The sequence below is a fragment of the Lonchura striata genome, chromosome 7 (genome assembly GCF_050655825.1).
Source record: "Lonchura striata isolate lonStrDom1 chromosome 7, ASM5065582v1, whole genome shotgun sequence".
Lineage (NCBI taxonomy): Eukaryota > Metazoa > Chordata > Aves > Passeriformes > Estrildidae > Lonchura > Lonchura striata.
In genome coordinates, this window is record NC_140709.1 from 19,913,595 (window position 1) to 19,935,832 (window position 22,238).

Genomic DNA, 22,238 nt, shown 5'->3' on the forward strand with positions numbered 1-22,238 from the left:
TGAGTACCTTGTAGTACTTTTACCTTCATTATATCATCTTTATTTAAAAAGCAGAGAGCTATTTCTAAGACTGTACTAAGTATGCATCTATAACTGGGCTTTTAAGTCTGGCAGTAGATTTAGAAATTGAAGTGTATCCAGTTAGCAGCTGTATCATAGCAAAATGGGATCTGTTTTCCATTTACCTTATGACATTTTAATATATTTGATAAAGTGGTAGAATATTATAAGTATTTTTATATATTACATAAGACAATATGGAATTAGCTCTAAAATTAAATAATCTTGGCGCAATTTCCCTCCTTTCCTTCCTTTAACTGTTCAGTTATCACATAACTTATCTACAACTGCCTGTTTCTTATTGATTTTGTCTTTCTCTTCCTTTTTGTAAGTAATTTGCAGGTAGAATTTGATTTTGCAAATGCATTCTTTGTTCATATGTATTTATAGCCTAATTTCGGCAACTAATTTGTGCTCTGTGGCTTGCTGTTGAATAGTCTGTTGTAAGCATTTACTGTTTTATCTGTTAAGGAGGGCTTTGCCTGCACAGTATGTTTCTGATTTTTGATTCATTAAGAGTCTCTCCTCCAGCTAGCTTTCTCATGAATAGAAGGGTACTGTTTTATAGGTATATTCTTTGGTGCTTATTTAAAACAGACTGTTTTACAAAATGTTTCCTGCCAGTATAGTTGTTGTTAGAACACAGAAGAGCTAAAATGTATGGAGCTGAAATGAATTCATCAGGAAACTCAAATAATTGTGAAAATAAACATGCTAAGCTCTCAACCATTTTCTCAGCAAATAAAAAAGAATCACTTCTGATGCTCTGTGTTACTCTCCATGCTTCTCTCAACTGTCTCTGAACCCTAGGTAGAAGCTGAGATGCCTGACAGATGTTTTCAGTGACTCCATATGCAGTTAATTTTGTGCATTAAATGCACATAAACTCTTTTAGTCATCCAGTTTCTAAAGTAAATTATTACTTTTCAAAATCCATTGCATAAGTAATAACAGACTGCTAAGATACTGTGAATGCCATTTTGTTTTGCTCTAGTGGAAAATTTCTTGCTGACAAGGTCAAGCCTTGCAGTCTGAGAGCAGTCATGTGATGAAAGGCACATCCAGCAGGAGGAGAGGTGGGAGATGGACATCTAGTATTGTCTCCTTCAGAAGTCAGGATTTGAAATATGTTTCAGGTAGATTTAGGGGATAGAGCTGACCTACCAAGTCTTGCTTTTATTATTGTAGATTAAAATTATGTTGGTTTTAGTGAACTTTCAAAACTGCTCCCTGTTTCTTGACAGAACTATAGTAGATAACAACATTGTCTGTAGTTGTCTTTTGGCAGTAATACTGTCAGCATAATCCTTACACAGAGTACATGCTGATTTTTAAAGAGATTCATGCTATGGTGCACAGTAAACTGGAGGTTGCAATGGAGAAAATGTAGCTTGGCTGCTTTTTATTTCTAGTGCAGCAAAGTACTTGTGCTCTGCATTTAAAATGAGTTTGAAGATTGTGAGAAAATCTCACAACAGTTACAACCAATTTTCCACCATTTACCCCAGGGAATAGCTTCCTAGGTATATAGCTCACATAGAATACTGCTTTGTCCTGAGACATTTAATATTCAGGTATTTTTTATGATTGATTAATATAGAGATAGATTCACAGGATAAAAATAATTAAGGTAGTCTAGGAGTCAAGTTGCTCAGTAAACAACTAGATAGCTGTATTTTCAACATATAAGCCTACATCATTACCAGAGGTTGCTGAGAGGCTTCTGATGCTTAATAGATAAGGTTTAGATAGATTACCTGCAGTACTAAACAATTTACTGGGAACAGAAAATGGGCTTCAAATACAGTCTAGAAATGAAACATCACAATTATTTGAGGTACTCTGTAACCTTGGAAACAACTGGGAGCAGTGACATCAGCAACAATTATGTGCTATTTTGTCTTCAGTTTATCACCAAGGTAACCAGAGCAGGTTTCCCTGCTTGAAATTTTAAGAATGTTGTGGTCTGGTATTAAGTGAACATTCATGAAGCAGACTACTTAGGGTTTGTTAAAATTGCATTCTGCATCCCTTTTAAAACGATCCTTCAGATCTTAAACTGTGTAAACTCCTGTGTTTGTTTGGGTTTTTTTTTCTTTTGTGCCCCCCTTTTTTTTTTATATGAAACAGCTGCAGGCAAATAAAGCCTTGGTCACTGTGCTAAATTCTCTAAATACTGTAAAGAAGGAAAATTTATTTCCTTATTGATTTCTTTTTGTGTCCCCCAAATACCAAGTACTGCAATTTCACATAAAGGCTGCAAATAGCACAATGTTATTTTTGGGCGTGGGATTTACCCACAATGGAGGACACACAATGTTCTCACACCAGATTTCCTTGAGGGGAACTCTGCATTAAAGTCTTAATTTCACAAGAGACTTGTATTCAGTACTGCCAAAGGAAAATACTGGATGAGTAATTCCCTTAGACTTCCTGGCTGTTAAACATCCATTGTCAGCCTACCTTACCTCGTGGTTGTGCCACATGCTAGCCATCTTCATGCTTAGTCCAGAGTGGTGTTTGGTTTTTAGCAGTGGATTTGGAAAAGGTGATGCTTGAATTCGAGTTTTGTTGCATGGTAGAAAACCTGTACTCCCCTTTTTAATTGTTTTCTGAAAATTATGTGGTGTCAGAGCCATAATGCTGACAGGCAGATTACTCAGACCATACAGTCTCTTGTGTGTGTGACTAAATTTTAGTGAGAGGTATTTTATATGAAATGGTGATAAAGCTTATCTGTCAGTCACACAGAGGAAAAAGAGGAGATTGCAGAAAAGTTGCTTTTTTTTGAAGTCTGGAACACTATCTTGGTTGAAAGTCATATCAGTTCTATAAATTTTCATTCATACAACTTTAATATTTTCCTTGCAATGTCTTACCTTGTCAAGCATCTTTTTTTCACATGTGTCTATCCCTAGATTGCTGTCCATGCAAAACACACACTTGTGTTATGTTGAATTTTTGTGCATTTAACAGGTGGTTTTGCAGGGCCATTGGTATGCAGGCAACTTGCTGTACTTGTGCCTTGGAAATATAAGTTAGAGCTTAATGTTTGAAGGAAAGTAATAAAATTCTGTTTTAGTTTGTAGTGCAGTCCTAAAGAAGTGAAAATTCATTACATGCCGTTAGCCTTTTGGGGTTCCAAAATAGACTTTATAGCCTATGTTTAATATTGGAGTTCAGTAGCCCACATAATTTATAATGAATTGAGCCAAGTAAATTAAATTAGATTTTTGTATGAACAAAAGATAATCTCTTCACATAGTTTGGTGTTGCAGGATGAATAAGACACCTTGTACATTTCACAGTTCCAGAGACTTTCGTGGGATGTAGTTGAAAAACTGACACCTTTTTTTCTATTCAAAATAGAATATTGATGTTCATATTTATAAAGGAATTAATTCACTGGCTGATAGAAGCAGAAGAAATTGAAAGTGAACTTTTTAGATACCAGCCACATTCTAGCAAGACTGTAATTATCCTTAGGATTGTAATGAATGTGTGTTGGTTATTTTTTGGTAATAGAAAGTCACCAAATGCCTATGTGCTTTGCTCTCTAAAGTAATTTTCAGAAATAGGCAATAAAAAGTATTTACACTATTTGCAAACATATTTGGTGAAAAGGAGCTGGGCTTTGAAAGGTATTGATTTGCTTGTTGCAGTTATCAGTTTGATTAATGTTAAGATTTTATGCAGTATCTTTAATAATTACTCATGATTAGTGCAGTAATAATGCTCTACATATATCTGCACGTTTACTATTAATAATTAGTGGCTTATATTTCTTTCCTGTCAGAGATATAGTCATAAGTTAGAAGACATAAAATTTTTAAAGAAATATTTATTGGAGTAGGCATTGGTCATAAATCTTTATAACTCCAGCATTCAGGGAGTAATAATGATTTCAGTGGGTTTATTTCATGATCATGAAATGTCGTTTAGATTTCTGTTGTACTGCAACTTCTCCCAAGAGGTCCTGCAGGAGGTGCAAGTTTCCGTAACTGTCATGAGGCCAAGGAGAGACTCCCAGGCAAGATTCTAGATAGTGCATTCTCTGCAGAGAGGCCACATTTTACATATGAACAAGCTGGAATGTAGTCAGATTAAATGACTTTGCAATACTAGGTTGGTAAATGTTACAGTGCTGCTTGAAGAAATAGCAAGCAGGGAGTGGAGAAAGAAAGTAGAGGAAGGGGAAAGTGGTAAATAATGATGAAGGCCTGGTGCAATGGCCTGTAAGCTGGTTCTGGGCTAAGGTTCAGTATTTATGAATGGCTAATTGTGATCTTGGGAGTGTAGGGACACAAAGCAATATCCATGCTCAAGGCCTGGGTTTCAAAGTGCTGACTTCCATGATAACTGAAGAGTCCGTACTGAAAATTGACTGAAAATTAATTTGAAGTGTGAAGACCTGAGAAAATAAAGCCTTGAGAAACCCAAGCTGAATTCAGATGATCCTGTTTTGAGCAGGAGGTTGGAATAGAGACCTTCTGAGGTCCTTTCCAGCCTATGTTAGTCTGTGCTGTGGGGAAAAAATGTCCACTTCATCCATATAGGGGTTTTAGGAGGAATTTAAGTAGTAAACAGGATAGTTTACTTACTTAGCCAGTCTGAATAAACAATTACTGGACTAATTTTTCTAGGGTTGTTAGTAACCCTCAAAAATTTGCATTGAAAACATACACATATAAAGGTATGAAAGGTTTGAAGAGTGAAAAAAAGCTGGTAAAACTCTACCAAAACCAAGTGAATTTTCCAACGTATGTATAATTATTTTTTCAGAGGTCTATATTTGCTTTATTGAAAAACTGTCAACATTTTTATAGTGTATCCAAAAAAAAGTTAGAGGTAACTTGAACATGGCCCTGCTTATCTCTAAGATCTCTAAAATATAAAGTATATATCTAAGATTTTGAAGACTGGCATTTTAATCTACTTGGCAAATGAATGTTGAGGTGCCATGAATGAGATCTGTGTTTATTAAAAAAAAAAAAAAGGTATGTCTGTGAAAACAGAACACACAACAAAGCAGCTCTTGGAAAGGGAACACCTGCTTTTCTTTCTGAGCAAACCTTTCTTCAGTAGCTTGGACAGTGACAGGAGAAAGGAACATTTCTCCTTTTGAGTGAGTTGGTATCTCTGCTTTGGCATCCAGCATCACAGTCTCTGAAAGCATAGGAAAAAAATAGTTGTAACATCTTTCATTTTTCTACTTGGCTGATTAAAGTGATTAGCTTTATGCAGTTTAGTTTGGTTAAATTAGCTAAAATGTAACTGCTACGTTTCTTCATTCCCAGTATAGTTATATCAGATTCCCTCTTATCAGACTGTTCACATATTAATACAAGTACTGGATAAAGATGTTTTGAATTGCAGTAAGTTAGATTCATTGGGTAAGTTGATCTGTTGCCAGCTCACAAACATGTCAGAATTTTAGAGCAGGCTTGAACTGTCTTGGAGACACAAAAAGAACAGAAAAAGTCTTACATTGCAACCAAACCAGAGATCTGAGTTGATGGAAGTATAATTTTCTTCCTTGTTTAGCCATCCTATGTGTTATTTAAAATTGAGTGCTCATGCCATAATAAAAAGTATGTAATCACCTTAGTTACTCATAATTAATTACTGAGAGAAAATTGAGGAAGAAAGGATTGTGTTCCATATTATACCCTCTATTTTTATTGTAGATGTATTTTTACTTCTCCTAGTTTTGCCTTTGGGGATTTTGGTTTGTTTATCTTTTTCATCTTTTTTGTCCCTCATTTTTAGTTTTTGCTCTTCTCACTTTGTTAGTGTTTTGGTATTTTTCCCAATCTTGGCATTGTCTTTTTCCTTTTGCCAAGGAGCTGCTTCCCATCTTCAAAATGCTCCCTTGTCCTATGTCTGTCATTTACCATTGCTTCTTTCAGTTCTTCATTTTCTCTGCATTTTTAAACTTATCCAGGAGATCCTTCTTTACAGAGCTTACCATAGAATATTCAGCATGAGGTGATGGTTAAATTTTGCATTAAAAGAAAAAAATCACCCCTCTTGATCTTCATGTGTTCCATGATGATTTAATAGATATTTTAATAGATGTTTTTAACAGCTCTGTAGCAGTTTCTTTGGTCTATTATTGCATCACTAATTGTTTTGCTACATATTATGTTCATCATTAGGGGTTCTTACCTTCAATGTGGTTTAGCTGCCTTTATCCTTTCCTAGATTCCCTAGCTTACATGAGTCAATATTTTCCCCAAGATACTTTCCATGGCCTATCCATCTGTTTCAAGGAACACATGAGTTTTATATTAGTGTCTTTACAGGTTTATTGGGATGCAGTCTTACTGTATTATTTTAATTTAGTTCTGCCTAAGAGAGAGTTTATTTTAATTGTAGTCATAGGTCCTTTTTGGTAATAAATACATTTTTCATGTTTCTCATACTATGTTTATTACACTTCACCCCAGTTATCATGTACAGGTATTCATAAACCATACAGGTCGGGGTTTTTTTAAACAGACAAAAATTTAACTATTTTAGAATAAAGCTTATTGGATGGAATAGGAGAGGGAACAAATAAATTTCATTCCACATACAGTCATCTTGCTCAGAAGACATATTACCTTAAATGATAATTCCTTTTTTTAAAAAATTGTACTCTTACACATGTTGTACATTTCTTTAGGTTTCAGCATTTATTCAGTTTATTGCTTCAGAATATTTATTATGATCCTCCTAATGGTCCATTGGAAATACGCCACCATTAACTAATGGCCACCATTCCTTCTGCAAGTGTTTATTTTTGAACTAGACTGGCAGAGCTATCAGAATCATACCAGTTCATACAATAATAAGTCAAAAAACATTATTAAAGTTTGAGATATAACATTAAAAGAGCCTTACTTCCTTTGAAAGTGCAGGGTTTAAGTGCTTACTTTTGCTGAGTGTAGTGATTGAATTGCATGTTCAGTACCAGCCACATCAATTATGTTGCAATAAACTTCTTTTATGGGGTTACTGTTAGGTTTATTTGTAGAGCCTCAACTAAGCCTCAACTTCTGTAGAGCCTCAACTAAGAAAATGCTCACCTTTGTGAAATGGAAGGATAAGAAGGTGCCTTCCTCTTTGAAAATAAGAGTCCCTATGTAATGATAGGGCTTTTGCTCTGCTTTGCCCTCCTGAGCAGAGTGAGATCTCAGCAGGAACACAGGACTGTGGTGCACTGTTCCTTGTCAGACTCCAAATGGTCTTGTTCTTCCTTTGGCAATCTTCCTATGGTTAAAAGAAACAGTTTGTAGCATTCCTCTGTGTCTTTATTGAGCCAACTTTTAGCTTTCCAAGAGTGGATGTGCTTCACTGGGCAGTGCTTTCAGGCAGGTATCCTACTCAGGCCTCTTAAACAGGCTAATGTACAGTGGGAGTGTGAAACACACACAATTGATAATTGTCCTTAGGAATTTATCTGTGGGTTTTTCACTTCCAGATGTAAGAAGGTATTTTACTTACCCATAAATTTCTATAAATATGCTGTGTAATTGCAGTATTTTAATATTCCAGCTACAGAAGTGTGGTGTCTAGACACCACCATATGTATTTCAGTCAGGCACAGAAGTATTGCTGTCCTATTTTCATTTCTTTGGCAACTGACATTCTCCTGCTTTGCAAATTCACAGAGCAATGATTTTAATAGAAAAGCAAAATACTTCATTTCACTAAAGATGAGAACTGGTTATAAATAAAAACTACTATTACTTCCCCTGTTTCAATTGCTCTTAATTTGCTTGTGCCTCTTTAACTCTCTGAAACTTCTGTGAATAAATGAGATAACAAAGCATAATTATAAGTCAATTATGCTGAATTTTTGCTTGGAAGGTTGACCATTGGAATGCAAAGCTGTATGTTTTTCCCTCCATCCAAAAATATTTCTGAAATGAAAACACTTGTTTCTGTCTCAGTGAAGCCAGAAACTGAAAGTGGAAACTGTAGAATAAATGACAGAAATAAATGATGCCTTGTCATGTTCTGAAAAAGGCTAATAAAACCTTGCAGATGCCAAATCTGACTGAAACCAGTGGCCTGTGAATTGCAATGTTCAAGGGAAAAAGTCAAAGATAATCCAGATGTTCCCAAGCAGAACACTTTGCAATATTTTTTCATACATTTTCTATCTGTATGGACTAAAAAATTACATAACTGAGATTTGGTTTAATACATTTTCTGAAGGTTATTATTTGACCTTCAAGATAATTAGTGTGCTTAGCACATTTTTTATGTCCATACTCATTACTTCAAAGGTGGTGTTTATCAGTACATACTATTTTGAATCATAGATTGTTCATGGATGGAGGTTTCTTAGAAAGCCTTGACAGACTCTTTATAGTCTTCCTGAAGCACCTCTCTTTCGACAATGCATGAAGTGAAACAGTCAGAAGGAGATTGTGCATAATTCTGGGACTACCTTTTACCTTTTATTTTTGCTCATTATTTTTCTGCCTGATGAATTATTATAATCATGAAACTTGTGAATAAATCTTGATTTAAGTGTGCTTTAAAGAGCTAGTTGGTATTTTGTTCATTGGTGGGTTTGAATTTGTTTCGCAGCTGAGTCCATATTTCATTGTTAATCTAAGTCACCTACCCAGTAGCAGCAAAATTAATAGTCATGTAAAAACATAAGCAAAAAGAAGCAAATGTGTATTTATGTCTTATAGATTACATAGCCATCATTCTCTTCTGAGAGAGGGAAAACAGGTATCCAGTTTGGTTTTTACTGGATCAGAAGCCTGTATTACCAAAAAAACCAAAAACAAACAAAAGCAAACAAAAAAACCCCACCAAAAACCCAAAGGCAAAAAAATGCATTACTACCCCTGACCTTTCCAGGTAATTAGAATCCTGCAGTCTGTTTAACTTTCCATTCAATATAAATTCCTCATATGCTATTGGATTAAGTCCAGACTTCTCTAACTGTGTATAGCCTATGGAAAATTCCAGTTAAGAGGCAGTATCAGATAATTCTGTTTCTGTAATTAAAAGATAGTAAAATACTTAAGCAAGAAGAATATTTTTCTTTCAGTAATGAGGCAGCAATGTCTTGTGTTCTACTTGGATTTAACCAATTCTTTTCCCTAAGTAGATTTTGGTCTTGGTTTAAAGCAGCATAGCCTTGCTAGAATTAAGGTGCTTACACATTATTTGAATAGATATATGGCTTTGGAAGAGAGATTATTGAAGTTATATGTTAACACTTTTGAATTATATATTTACAGAAGAAAAAGTCCTCAGAGAAAAGGGAGGGAGAAAAGGAAGAAAAGAGCTAGCAAGAACTCATTGACTAAACTGTAGCTTGAAAGAGGGAAAAGGAAAATACCAGCCATACCAAAGGAAAATACCAGTGATGAGTAATGGGACAGTGTGCCAAAACTTGAAAAAATGAGTAATCATAGGATCCCTCAATCTGCTTCATAAGATGTTGGCTACAAAGTACAACACCTGAAATGTTCCTAGACTAGTGCACACAGCAGAAGGAGCAAACAAGAGCTCGAAGCTTTGGCCCAGTCCTAGAGATTTGATGTCACTGGCATAATTGAAACCTGGTGGGATGAGTCCTCTGACTGGAGTGTTCTGTTGGATGGTTACAGGCTCTTAAGGAGGAATAGGCAAGTAGGAAGAGATGGGAATTGGGGTGGCATTGTACATAATGGAAAGGATAGAATATTTGGAGCTTACACTTGGCAATGGCACATTTGAGAGCGTCTAGATAAGAATCAAGGGACAAATAAATAATGCAGACATACAAGAGACTCCCATCATGGGAGTCTCTTGTATATCTCCTAGCCAGGACAGAGGTCTGCAGGCTGAGGGGAGACCACAGTGCAGCCTTCAGCATTGGTAACAGGGGGTTGGGGAGGGGCAAGTACCGATCTCTTCACTCTCATGACCAGTGACAGGACCAGAGAAAATTATGTGAAGCTGAGTCAGGGGAGGTTTAGGTTGGATATCAGAAAAAGGTTTTTCACCCAGAGGATGATTGAGCAGTGCAACAGGTTCCCAGGGAAGTGGTTACAGCAGCAAGCCTAACAGAGTTCAAGAAGCATCTAGACAATATTTTCAGGTATGTGGTGTAATTCTTGGGGATGTCCTGTGTAGGGCCAGGAGTTGGACTCAATGATCCTGATGGGTCCCTTTGAACTCAGTATTCTATGATTATATGTAGTTGGAGTACTATGATTTAGCATTAGTCTCTTCTCTTGCCCAAGAGAGTTTAATGTAATTGTGCTGAGACCTAAGAAACGAAAGATGCTGTAAGTAGCTACTACCTTTTCCAGTTGTCTCATATGCTCTGGTTTGGTATGTACAGTCTTAAGGTACAGTTTATGCCTTGTTGTCTGTATAGGCATGGGAATGCAATGCTTGCAGGTCTAGTTAAGAAGACTTAAGGGAGGCTGGTGCCTGCCTGATACTTTCAAGACTTGCAGAATTCTTGGCATTTTGAGGATGTTCAATTGCCTTTGGAATCCTTTACATCAACTCAATTGGCAGACAGTTGCATTAGGCGTGGAGCTATTTTTGCTGCAGTCCCATGCTTCTAATATAGCTTCTGGTTTTGCTGTAAATCCTGTGTTCTTTCTGATCTTGCTGCTGTGGTTCCCAACCATGGAGGCTCTGTGTAACAGCATTCAGATTGGTGATATCTTTCCACTGACATAAAAAGCAACTTCAAAGGCCTCTCTCTATATACAGGGATGATTTTGTACTGAGTGTCCACTTCTGCAAGTTTCTACAGTTTCTATTGTAACTTCACAAAGCTGATTACACTGCTTCCTGCTGAATGGACTTTGGTGAAATATATTAATGGAAGTCAGTTGAACTTCAGTGGACTATAGTAGGAGACAGATGAATAGGAGAGTGTTTAGGGTCTGAATTTTTTTTTCAGATCAGTGAACACCTCTTATTAATTTGAATGGGCCACAAACCAGGAAATCTTCTGGGCCCTTTTGAGAATTACCTGGTTATTTTTGGAGGATTACCCAAGGTGGAGAGTCCTGCTCTGGAGCAGCAGGACTTTAAACTTGTATGAGAATTTATATGGTATTATTTATTGTCAATTATTCATGTATTTTAATAAACATAATTATTTTTATTTTGGAAGGAAATATTATTATGTATGGTTGAATTTGTCCTTTTTCCTTGGCTGTTTCACTTAGTGTTTTGAAATATACCTGAAAAGTGTATTTTTATGTAAAAATTAGCTGTGTATAAACCTAGGAAACTGTCAACAGAACTGTCTCTTCAGTTTGCTGGAAGAATAGTTCACAGCATGCTTGTGAGGGGTGGCGATTGTCAGAGCCCGTACATGGTGACAGGTGTTGGTTGTTCATCTGCTAATTTCTCATTAGAAACAATGTGGTGGGTTGATCAGTTACAGTTTGGTAATTGGAGGCACTGTCGTGATTTCTGTTGGCAAAATGTATATGTTTACTGAAATACTTTAAAAAATAGTAAATGTGTTTTCAGTTTTTAAATTTTATCATAAATGGAAATATTTATTTTCTCATTACCAACAAATATCTATTATCCGTGATCTGTAATTAGGTTCACAGTTTAACCTGTAAAGGATGAGTGGTGCTCACTGGACTGCATCGTTTGCCTTACTGTGGTAAAATGACCAATTTTGCCTCACCAGCTGTGACTTTGGAGGCAGTGTCTTTGGAGGCAGTTTGAATGATTGGAACACTTAAAGCTGTATAGATTAAAATATTTTTAGCATACAGCTGTTTGTGTATCAGTCAGAATTCAGCAGCAGTTCTTGCTTGATAAGCTTGCTAATGTCTTCTTGTCCTTAGAAGGAGCACTGTTCTCCTGTATGGGTGTCTTGTACAGTCTCAACCCTGCATTCTTTGCTGAAGCAAAACTCCCAGTGAGAAACAGCATTAATGGGACTGTGGAAAGCACTGAATGCAAGATAGAAAAACTACTCACAAGGGCAGCGTGTTTGCGTAAGGAAATAGAGCATGTAGTTCTGTGACTAATTAGGAATTTAGGAAAGAACTAAAGGAAAAAAGACAAAGTTGGGAAATAAATGGTTGATTACTCATCTTGCATCAAAAGAGGACATTTTCAAAAGGCAAACCCAATTATAGCTCTTTTCCCCAATAGTATTCCTATCTACTTCTCACCATTTCCATCAAATATAACAGAACATAAGACTATATTGTGCTTCAGCTTCTTGTACATGTGACAAAGATGATTGAAAGATCGCATGCAGAGTGTTCTAATTTTATATTAAAAAAGTAGATTCAGTTATGTCAGCAAGTTAACAAGAGGTAGGTTTTCAGTTTTTCTATGAATGTGTTTTGAGTGCTGCAGAAATAGTCAGGTGTTGGTGAAATGCAATGATGTTGGCTGATGCAAGTACACAAAAGCCACAAAACTCCATATAATGGAATTAACGCAGTCTGGAATCCAAAATGGCCCTAGTTTGATCCTTGAGCTGAAGTGGTCAGGCAAGTGTTTCTCTGTGGTTTAGCATCTGATGATGCATGTTAGTTGTTTTACCTTTTCTCTTTACTGAAATATGACTCAGGATATGAATTACAGGTATCTTAATGGATTATTAATTTCAAACTGCAAAAGACCAGGTGTACTTATGAAAAAAGTTCAGAGTTACCTTTGCATTTCTGCCTTTTCCTATTACCCTAGAACTTAAGAGTCTTTACTGCAGAAGTGCTCCTCCAGAGGTGCCATGGAAGCAGTGGTGTTTTCTGCTATGCAAGTGTTTCGGGCAGAGTGAAGGTAGGAAGCTGATCGTCTTATTCCTCTTTCTGGAAATCATTCACATGATGCCAGAAAAAGATGGACTGATTTTTTATTTTGTATTTAAGGTAATGTTTTTCACCAAGAGAAACCAATGTAATTTGCAGATGCTAATGAATTAAGGTTCTAGTTTTGTTTATCAGCTTAATTTTGCAGATGGGGTACTTGAAATATCAATTTATAGTTGTCTAAGTACACAGGTGAATGATTTTGCTACAAAAGCACTAAGAATAACATAGTATCTTCTACCAACAAATACAAAATTATCAAGCACAGGATAACATCTGTAGTAACTACTTCCTTGGTTGTATTGATTTGGGGTTAGCCAAAGAGAGTAGCTATCAGTGAGAGCTTAGTTGTTTAGTAATTCGTTAGATAAAACATGTTCTGTATGGTTGAAAAGATGGCTTTCTCCATTAATCATTAACCTGCAAATGACAAGCTGTATTTCCTGAATGACATGTGCTCTGCTGGTCTGTTCTTCCATGATGAAATCCCACCTATTTCCATCATAACATCTGCAACTAATGTGAACTATCTCTGCATCTTTTTTCAGAAAGTTCCTTGTGAGATTGTTAACAAAGCCTCCAAACCATATTCTTTTTGTCAGACCATTTTTACCATCTGGGAAACATTTTGGAACACTGTGAATAGAAAAGACAAAACTGACAATTTAATTAATAGTAATTGAGCTTTTGAAAGAGCAGATTACTTTGCAATGAAATTCAAGACTTCACTGTAAATATTCAGTAGTGCTAGTATAATTCTAGAAGGAAATACACTGTACTTCCCAGCATAATAGAAGCTGGTTATTCATCAGAATCAAAAATGTCTGATAAAGTACCACTCCTGCAATATAAATACTGAAACATACACTAACCCCAGCAGCTGTTTCTTAAAGCTATTTGCAGTGGTCACATATATGGGATATCAAGACTGGTAAAGTTTTTATTATAGACAAAGATATTTTTAAAGTTTACCTTTCTCTGATACAGGATTTTTTTTCCTAGAAGTATACCTAGAAATAGTTGTCTTCTTTTTTTTTTTTTTTTTTTAATGCTTGAAAAAAAATCAGGTTCTGTGATGTGCATAAACATATGAGCCTGGTAGAGGGGAGAAAGCCATGAAATGTTATTGTCATTTAAAATAACCAATCATATCTTTTTTTCTGTAACAATAACTTTGCTAAGTAATACACATCTCAAACATTCTGTATTTCTTCATGAAATAAAGTGTATTCCCTTAGTCTTCGGAAGCAAAAGAAAAAGTTAATAAGATAATAATTTCAACAAACTTGTCATCCTGCAATATAATTTATTGGCTGAATTTGTTTTGAAAAAATGCAGATGAACAAAATGGTCCATCTATTACAAAGCCACATTGCTATTTTTTTTCAAACCAATTTGCTTGTATTTTTTAGAGTAATTGTTCAATGGAACTCATTCTTCAATGAATATGCATGAAAAAACTTGTGACTACTGAGAAAATCAGCACTTATTTATGTTGCTTATGCTGTTTTCCGTTTTGTTTTGTAAGATGTTTCCAAGCAGTGTTATTCTGTGTAATGTGGCCACAGTATAAATTATGTGGCTTGTGATATAATCCACAATATTATTGTGTGTTTCTGTTGTAGAAGAAGTCTTACTGTGATTGTTTTTCCCTGCCAGTTCAGTAATATGTGACCCTCAAATGCAGCAAAAGATAAATCATTAAGTTTTCATAAAACATCTCTGTAAGTTTAATCTTAAAAAGTTAAATTAGGCTTCAGTACTTATCATATTTTAAGATGCAGAGGAAACCTCTGGAGGATAACATAACAATATAACATAACATGAACAGTTCCTGCTGTAAATTGGTCCTTCTAGATTTGAGCTTCTTAAAATTTAGTTCACTTAATATGGCCTATAGGTCTTGCTTTGTATGTTTATGTAATTAAATTGTAACAGTAAAAATCAGGAGGGAAAGGAATTTTATGTCAACTACCATGGAATGTACCAGAGTTGAAAAATTATTTTTACAAGGGTTGTCTTACTATTTAATATAAAAATATTGTCTGCTAGATGTCAGTTTAAAAATAGCATCTATTTTTTAACAGTTCCAGAGTATAGAGTGTCATCCAAACTGAATAGAGATTGAAACCCAGACTAAAAATCCTACATGTTTTTCTTATCCATACTTTAAAAGTTTTGATCAGAATAAGTGATCTTGGGCAAAGGGTTAAAGTAGTTTGATGGCTAGGTTAATATTGCATTTTAAGTCAAGCTGAATTGAAAGACATGTTGGGAAGTACACTGTGAGATGTACTGACTGCCAGCTTCAAAGGTATTGACATAAAAGGAGAAGGACAAGAAAAGAGAGCTGCCAGTGAATAAGCAACAGCAAGAACAGACAATTTTACTGTTACTTTCTCAAGTATCATTTTCTCCCTGGAAACCAAGAGCATCTTTGATAACATTATCATTTTAAAACTCTTTTTTTTTTTTTTTTTCCAGAAACCCTCCACCTACTTTGCTACATCCTGAAAAATGGTGCAGAGGATTCAACCATTTCATTTCACAGTGAGTTTTTTTTTCCTTTTAAAAACAGCTTATTCAGCAAGACATATGTCTGCCAATCTGAGATTTTCTTATGGAGTTACTGCTTTTGCATGTTTTTTACTACAGTTTTCTTTTTATAGACTCTAGGCCATGTTTCACTTTTCAAAAGCTTTACAGCACAGTTTACAGTTTACAGACAGTTTGATCTTCTTATGTAATTTTCTTCATTTGAGTGTATCTTGATTTTGATGGACCTGGAACAGGCTTATAAAATATACCTGATTTCCTTGATGGTTTTCCATTGAAATTTTGTTGAGGAGAAAATAGGATTAGTTAAAATGACTGCTGGTCAATTTAAAATAAGAATTTGAAAGATAAGAAAGAAAATAATTGCCCTTTTACCACTTTAGTAAGGTTCAGTAAGTTGTATATATATATAGGTGATATATATATATATTTAATTGAGCACCAATAGTATGGAGAGCATGATGAATGCAGCTATCATCAAACTAAAATATGCTTTTGCTTTACTTTTTTCTTTTTACAGTGACACTAGGAGATGATAGTTTAGTAGCTGCTAGCATTGTATTCAAAAATCTTACTGCAAGTTTTATGAGTGATTTTTAGTATTCTTCAGTATTGCGTTGAAACTGATTACAGTCAAAATTGTGTAATGTGGGGAGCACTATTATAGCATCACTTTTCAGAGCTGGCTTTTCAAGATAGGTTTGTAAGTATGCACATATGCATTTTGAATCTGTTCTGTTCCTTGGTGTATCTTATTACTTATAGAGCACAATATCCCTAACTGATACTTTTTTCAACTAGTTGTGTAGTAATATCTTTCCATTTTAGAAGTTGAAAATAAAAACGCTAATGCAAATTCTATTAGTAATCTGTGAAAAATAGTTATTTACTATGCTGATCTTTAATGAGACATGAAGGTGAGATACAGTGTAATGTTTGATCTACAGAGGAAGGACCTTATTGTTATTGCTGCACTGTAACTCAGTCTCTTCAGTGTAGGTAGCAGAAGTACATCCTCTAGAGCAGGTTGATCCAAGCTCTGATTCTCCATAATGCATGTCCTTGTTTACACAGCAGGGTACATTGGGATCTATGGCAGATTCATGTTTAAGTACAAGGGTCACCAAGTGGTGGATAAATTTCATTCTGTTATAAAAAAACATTGGTTGCATTGTATTTAAAGGCTGTAGTCTGTATTCTGGGAGACCAGCACTAATGGATTATATTCCACTTGTGCTTTAGAAAGTCACTGCACCTGGTAAATAAGATTACATTCCTGTGTCAGGAACATTGTGCATTAACCTTCAGCATGGTTACATAAGTTTTTCTTTCTTGCTGTCTCCCCTTTTAGAAGTCCTTGCTGAGCTTTACAACGATACAAAAAACTCAGTGAAACATTTCTTAGCATTTGTTCAGTCATTTAGTTCAACATGCACTGTTCATAAAACAAGTCAGTTGTTAATACTTTATAGCTAAACTTGTTTTTAATCTTCTCCTTTGAGTTTTTTATATATTGAAATAATATCTTCTTAATAATATGGATTATTATTTACTTTTGCTTAATTACTTCCTCATCATCAACTTTTGCAGGTTCTCAAGTCTTGCTTTTCATTTTTGCAGTGATGTGCACAATCAAGTAAGGAAATATGCTCATGCACAGTTCTCTTAACATGGAGAAATGCAACAATTATAATAAATACCCAATGTTATAGCTGCCTTTAAGAGAATACTGAAATTGCATTCTCTCTGACATTGTTCTATTCTTGGGCATGTGTTAGTAATGTTGTTACAGTACAGAAGTTACAAGATGTTTTTATGGAGGCTTAGATTTACATTAGTGGATTTTCTAGAAAAATTTAGATAATGAAGCATTGGATCATACAACTGCAAACCTTTTAGCCATTACTGATAATTGGCTCATTTATATGCATTAGTTATGCATTTGTTGATGCCTGCCTTGTGACAGCCTAGTTATGATAAATTAAAAGCAGTGATTGTATAAATTCCATACTGCCTTTTATCCATATGTTAGGACCTTGCCTGATGTTTCTGTCACCCTTGTGATGAGTGGTTAGCTTTTGAATAATTTCATTATCTACCACCTTCTTGATGCTAACATCATTTGCATAACAAGCTTATCTGTTCAAGTTGCAGGCCAGACCTGTGTACTGACCAAAACTGAGCATGTAGTTTGGCTAAGCTTTTGATTTCAGTTTGGTTTATGGAATAATTTTGTTTATGCCAAGATCGCGAAATCTGGTCACTGTAGCTTTTTTTCACTCCATTTTGCTATCCCTTGAAATGCCATTGTCTCAAGAGACATTTTTTTATAAGTGGTCTCTGACATATTACAGTGATTTACAACATTGTTGTGCTGGAAGTTTCATTGTTGGTAAATCTTTAAGCTGCTAAAACAGTGATCATATATTTTTCAGGAATGAAGTCTATATTTTTAACTATGATACTATTACCCCAAGAGATTAAGATTTTGCAGCAGCATTTTAGTCAAATGCAATGTTTACAAAATCTGAACTGAGAGTGTCAAGATGGTTTTTAGCTTGGGGAATCTATGTTTCCATTCCAAGCTCTGTTGACCTTGACTTGAGATGAAGACTGTAATGTGTTGTTCCCATAAGTATTTTTACAATGAAGATAGTGAATCTGAGTTAGATATTTTGTTTTTAAAAATACAAAGACAAAATTTCAGCTCTCATTTCTGGCAACAGCCTAATTTTGTATTTGGTATCTATGAGATACAGGCAGCACATACATACTTTATTGACATAAGGTCAATAAAGTTATATGTATGTGTATTCATCTATACTACTGTGATTGTGTATGAAAATTTTGCTCTCCAGTCATCATGTAAGAAATAATTAATTACCTTTATTTTATCTACATATCAATAGGATTTTTACCTTTTCTGTAAGACCATGTAAACTACCACAGCACTGAAAAATCATTTTTGTGGCTCTTTAAAGCTTGACTGATCTTGAGGGATAAATAGGAGAGTTAATATGTTCTTGTAGCAGAGGAATGCAATAACTTTTATTTACATTACATCACAAAATGGTAATTTAAATTAAAATTAGTAGTGGTATCTCCAGAGACAGACATTCTCCTTTTAAATTTATTTAACCAATGATGAGCTATTATAGTTCTTCAAATTAATTAGTCATTCTTGAGCTGGAGGAAATTAAAGAATTAAGAAATTCAGGAAGTAATAAAGTCAAAATGTGAACTTAAGGATTTATGGTCACAATTATCATCAGAATGTAACTTTTAGCAATGACATTGCAAATACAGTACAAAGATAATTTTTTGTCCTGATAAACTCGTTTTTTGAACTTAATTTAAACATGGCTTAGCAAGCTGAATTTCATGTTGATGAGTCTACATTCAGAGTTATTCACTTAATAGATCATCTAGATTATAGAGGTTTTAAGTGGTCCATTTATATTTAACTTCTCTGAATGCAGATGAAGTTTTTTCACAATCTAAGCAATTGTTTAGTGACATTCGGTTCATGCTACATCAAGAATATTTTACATTTCTTTCACTGAGGACATGATATCCATTTGACATAACTTATTAATTTCACAGTGTCTGTGAAGGCAGAGGTTTGCAAATGTCAAAAAGATACAGATTGCGATGTGTAAGGTTATCAGCAAATCTGTACATTTTATCATTTTATTCATTGATGTAGACTCTCAGAATCTGTCTACAGGTAAACTTGAAATACTAAATTATAGTACCTGACAAAAGATCTCTGCCACTTTTGAGCATTGCATGAAACACATGTATTTATACAGAGGAATGGACATATACAATGGATACAGTTATCTTCAACTTTCTAATCAGTATTTGTAGTAAAAATCCTGCCTCAAATCAGCTGCATGCTGTAGTGTAAAAGTGAGATAGGTACCAAATGGAGGATATCTGTTATACATACAAAACATACTGTATCTAATAAAAAGCTTCAGTTGTACAAGGTTCTGAAAGGTTTTTGTTTTTCTGGGCCTTCAAGGAGAGATCAAAGAAAGAGCAGACCCATTCCTGGTGAAAGGCTATTCATAAATTCCATCATGCAATAAATAAATTTATTTGGTGTTTTTGAGATGCTCCCTAGAGTGGTTCTGATTGTATTTTTGTTGTCACTGTTAAAATTTCAAAGATTTCAACATGAGCAGCTGTCAGGCCCATGCTAAAGAGCTGCAAGAGGTGCGACTCCATCGAGTTTCTGTTGTTTGTTCTATAAACCATGTATATGAGTCAAAATAAATTTTAATGCTTACTCAACCCAAATAAGACTGGGAAACCTACTGTAAGTTTTGAAGATTTAGAAGAGGTAAAAGTATTTATTACACCTAATTTTACAATTTCAGTGTGATAGAATCTTTGTTATGTTTCAGATATGTGCTCTAAATTAAACTGTATGGTGTTGATGTCGAACTGAAAGAAGATTTATTGAGAAAATAGGTGATGGTGACATTTCAGTGTTTGAGTATTTGTCTCATTCTTAGGGAGGATTAGTAATTTACAGCATTTCCTACCAAAAGGCAGATCAATAATGTTATAAATGCATTCTGACCATGAGAATTTATGCCAAGCATGTGATAATTGAGTTCTTTGTCTTAAATTCAGTCTTTCATCCTGATATCTGATTGTAACAGAATGAACAGTAAAATCCTTATTATTTATCATGGGGTGCCATGCAAGACAGGAGACCTATTTAACCTACACACATATCCCTAGTGCCCAGCACTTTTTGCAAAGGGACAGCTATATATAGTCCTGAAGAGAAGGTTATTTCTATCCTGTGAGTTCTGCTGAATTAGGACTGAAAACAAAAATGCTGTTGGCAAAGCTGTCGAAGTTTTTTAGTTCACTTTTGCAAACTAGTGACCTGCAGCAGTGGGGGCTGGTCAGGCCTGCAAGTGGGAAGCAGGGAAGTTTCAAAGAAGCAGACACATTCCTGCATGTTATTACAGAGGTATTTAATGAAATGGCTTTTCTACCTCTCGGGTGCATGTTACTGACCAGTGCCTGCCACAGCTACATGTGCTTCGAAGGTAGAAGGAACACTTAGTTACTGAGCATTTTAACCTAAAAAAATCTCAGAGATTGTTATTTTTCCTTCCTTGAAAGTTTCTGTCCTAGTGTGTGGTCATAGATGATCCTGCTTGTCAGTGTCTGTCCTTCCGTTTCTCTAAGCAGGGGGAGTCATGGTCTTGATTTCATTAATCTTGCATCATGAAGCAAGCTTATGATGTAAGTAATGAGGTAAGTATGTGGAGTAAAAAATGTCTCAGAACCTAGACACCTCATTCTCCCTGCTTAGGAGAGAATGATCTTTCCTTTCAGGAGGATATGACCTTACTCTTTCTCTTCTTCCTCTGGGAAATTTCCACTCTAGAACCTCAGCTGAACCACTCTAGAACATCTCTATCTTTGAGAGCAGTCTGGTAACTATTTTCTGGGACTAGGACGAGAGGATCTTAGCATCTCTGGATGACCTAGAGCCTGGTTCAAGACCCTGGAAAGTTCTTTAATCCTAATGGCAGAGTCCTGGAAAGATTCCTCACTGCTAGACAGCAGGTACTTGTGTAAGGAGTGAAATATGTGGAGGGCAGGGGAGAAGGGTCTAGAGCTGTAAAGGAGCAAGTGATGAGCAGGTGAAAGCATCCTGATGAGGCAGGGGGTGGCAGGGAGATAGGGACCAGAGGAGTGCAGTGAGGACTTTAGCTAACAGTTGAACAGCAAAGGGACTTTATATTACTGTCACCCAGAGGCTGTTGTGTGAATTCCCCAGCTCTAATACACAATCATAATTGCTTCCAAATATTAACCTCTTCTTTGCATGTAGATATTAAATAGTAACTTGGTGTCTGGTTGGATATTTGGGTTATGAGACAAAATTACTTTCGGCAATATGCTTCTAGCAGATAAATAATCAGAAAATGTAGCATTTACAAAAATGTAATAATTGAAAAAAAACCCAAAATACTGGCAATAAATCATAATGTAACTAAGATATGAGAGTTGCAGCTGCTTGATTTCTTTCTTTTTAAAGAAAGTACTTGGGGTCAAATAGATCATAATAGATCAAATGAGAGAGAATTTCTGAAAGAAAGAACTGCTGCTGCTCTATTTAGATTTGGCTGCAATAGTGAGTGACGTTAGTAATTATTTTTCTCTTTCTGAACACACAGAATACTTAGACCACCTCTGCAGTTCTTATGAAATCTGTTTCTTTCCATTTATTCATTAGTAAATATTAGCTCATGAATGCTGATAAGTATCTCTCCTTTTCAGCCATCTGATTCGCTACTTGTGAAATGGCTGTTTACATTGTTGAGACCCAGCAATTCCAACAATGTTATCATCCGAGTGCAAGCAGCCAGTGAATTTTTAGAGGCTGTCTCAGATGGGCCTGTGTGGATGGGAGGCTGCTCTTATCCTCTGCTAATAAATGCTTCATCTTTGCCTGTAATTGTGGCAGAATGGAAATGGTGCTTAGGAGCCTGGCTGTGAGATTGCAGCAAATGGCTGCGACCTATGTTTAATGTAGTGACGCTAATGAATTCTGAGAATTAATTTTCTGCTAAGAAAGCGTGATGGAAGATACTAGAATTTCCAGTTGGATAATAGATTGACTTCTATCAAGGCAAACATACAATTTTTATTTCTTTTTCAATCTCTACTTACTTAACCTTTCTATTATTTTAGATCCAAAAAATAGTGGACTAAATGTGATTCTTTCATCATGCCTCATTTGAAACCCATCTTGTAGTAGATTTGCTAGTCAATTTTCTC

General features: G+C 35.3%; 1 protein-coding gene across 7 annotated transcripts in view; it reads left to right on the forward strand.

The window, feature by feature from the left end:
- Window positions 1-22,238, forward strand: part of MYO3B (myosin IIIB) — a 197,044-nt gene that overhangs the window by 54,343 nt on the left and 120,463 nt on the right. For all 7 annotated transcript variants that reach the window (XM_085584410.1, XM_085584406.1, XM_085584405.1 and 4 more), the window contains one exon: window positions 15,351-15,416. In XM_085584410.1, the coding sequence (XP_085440536.1) occupies window positions 15,351-15,416 (66 nt within the window). The remainder of the gene's footprint in view (window positions 1-15,350; window positions 15,417-22,238) is intronic.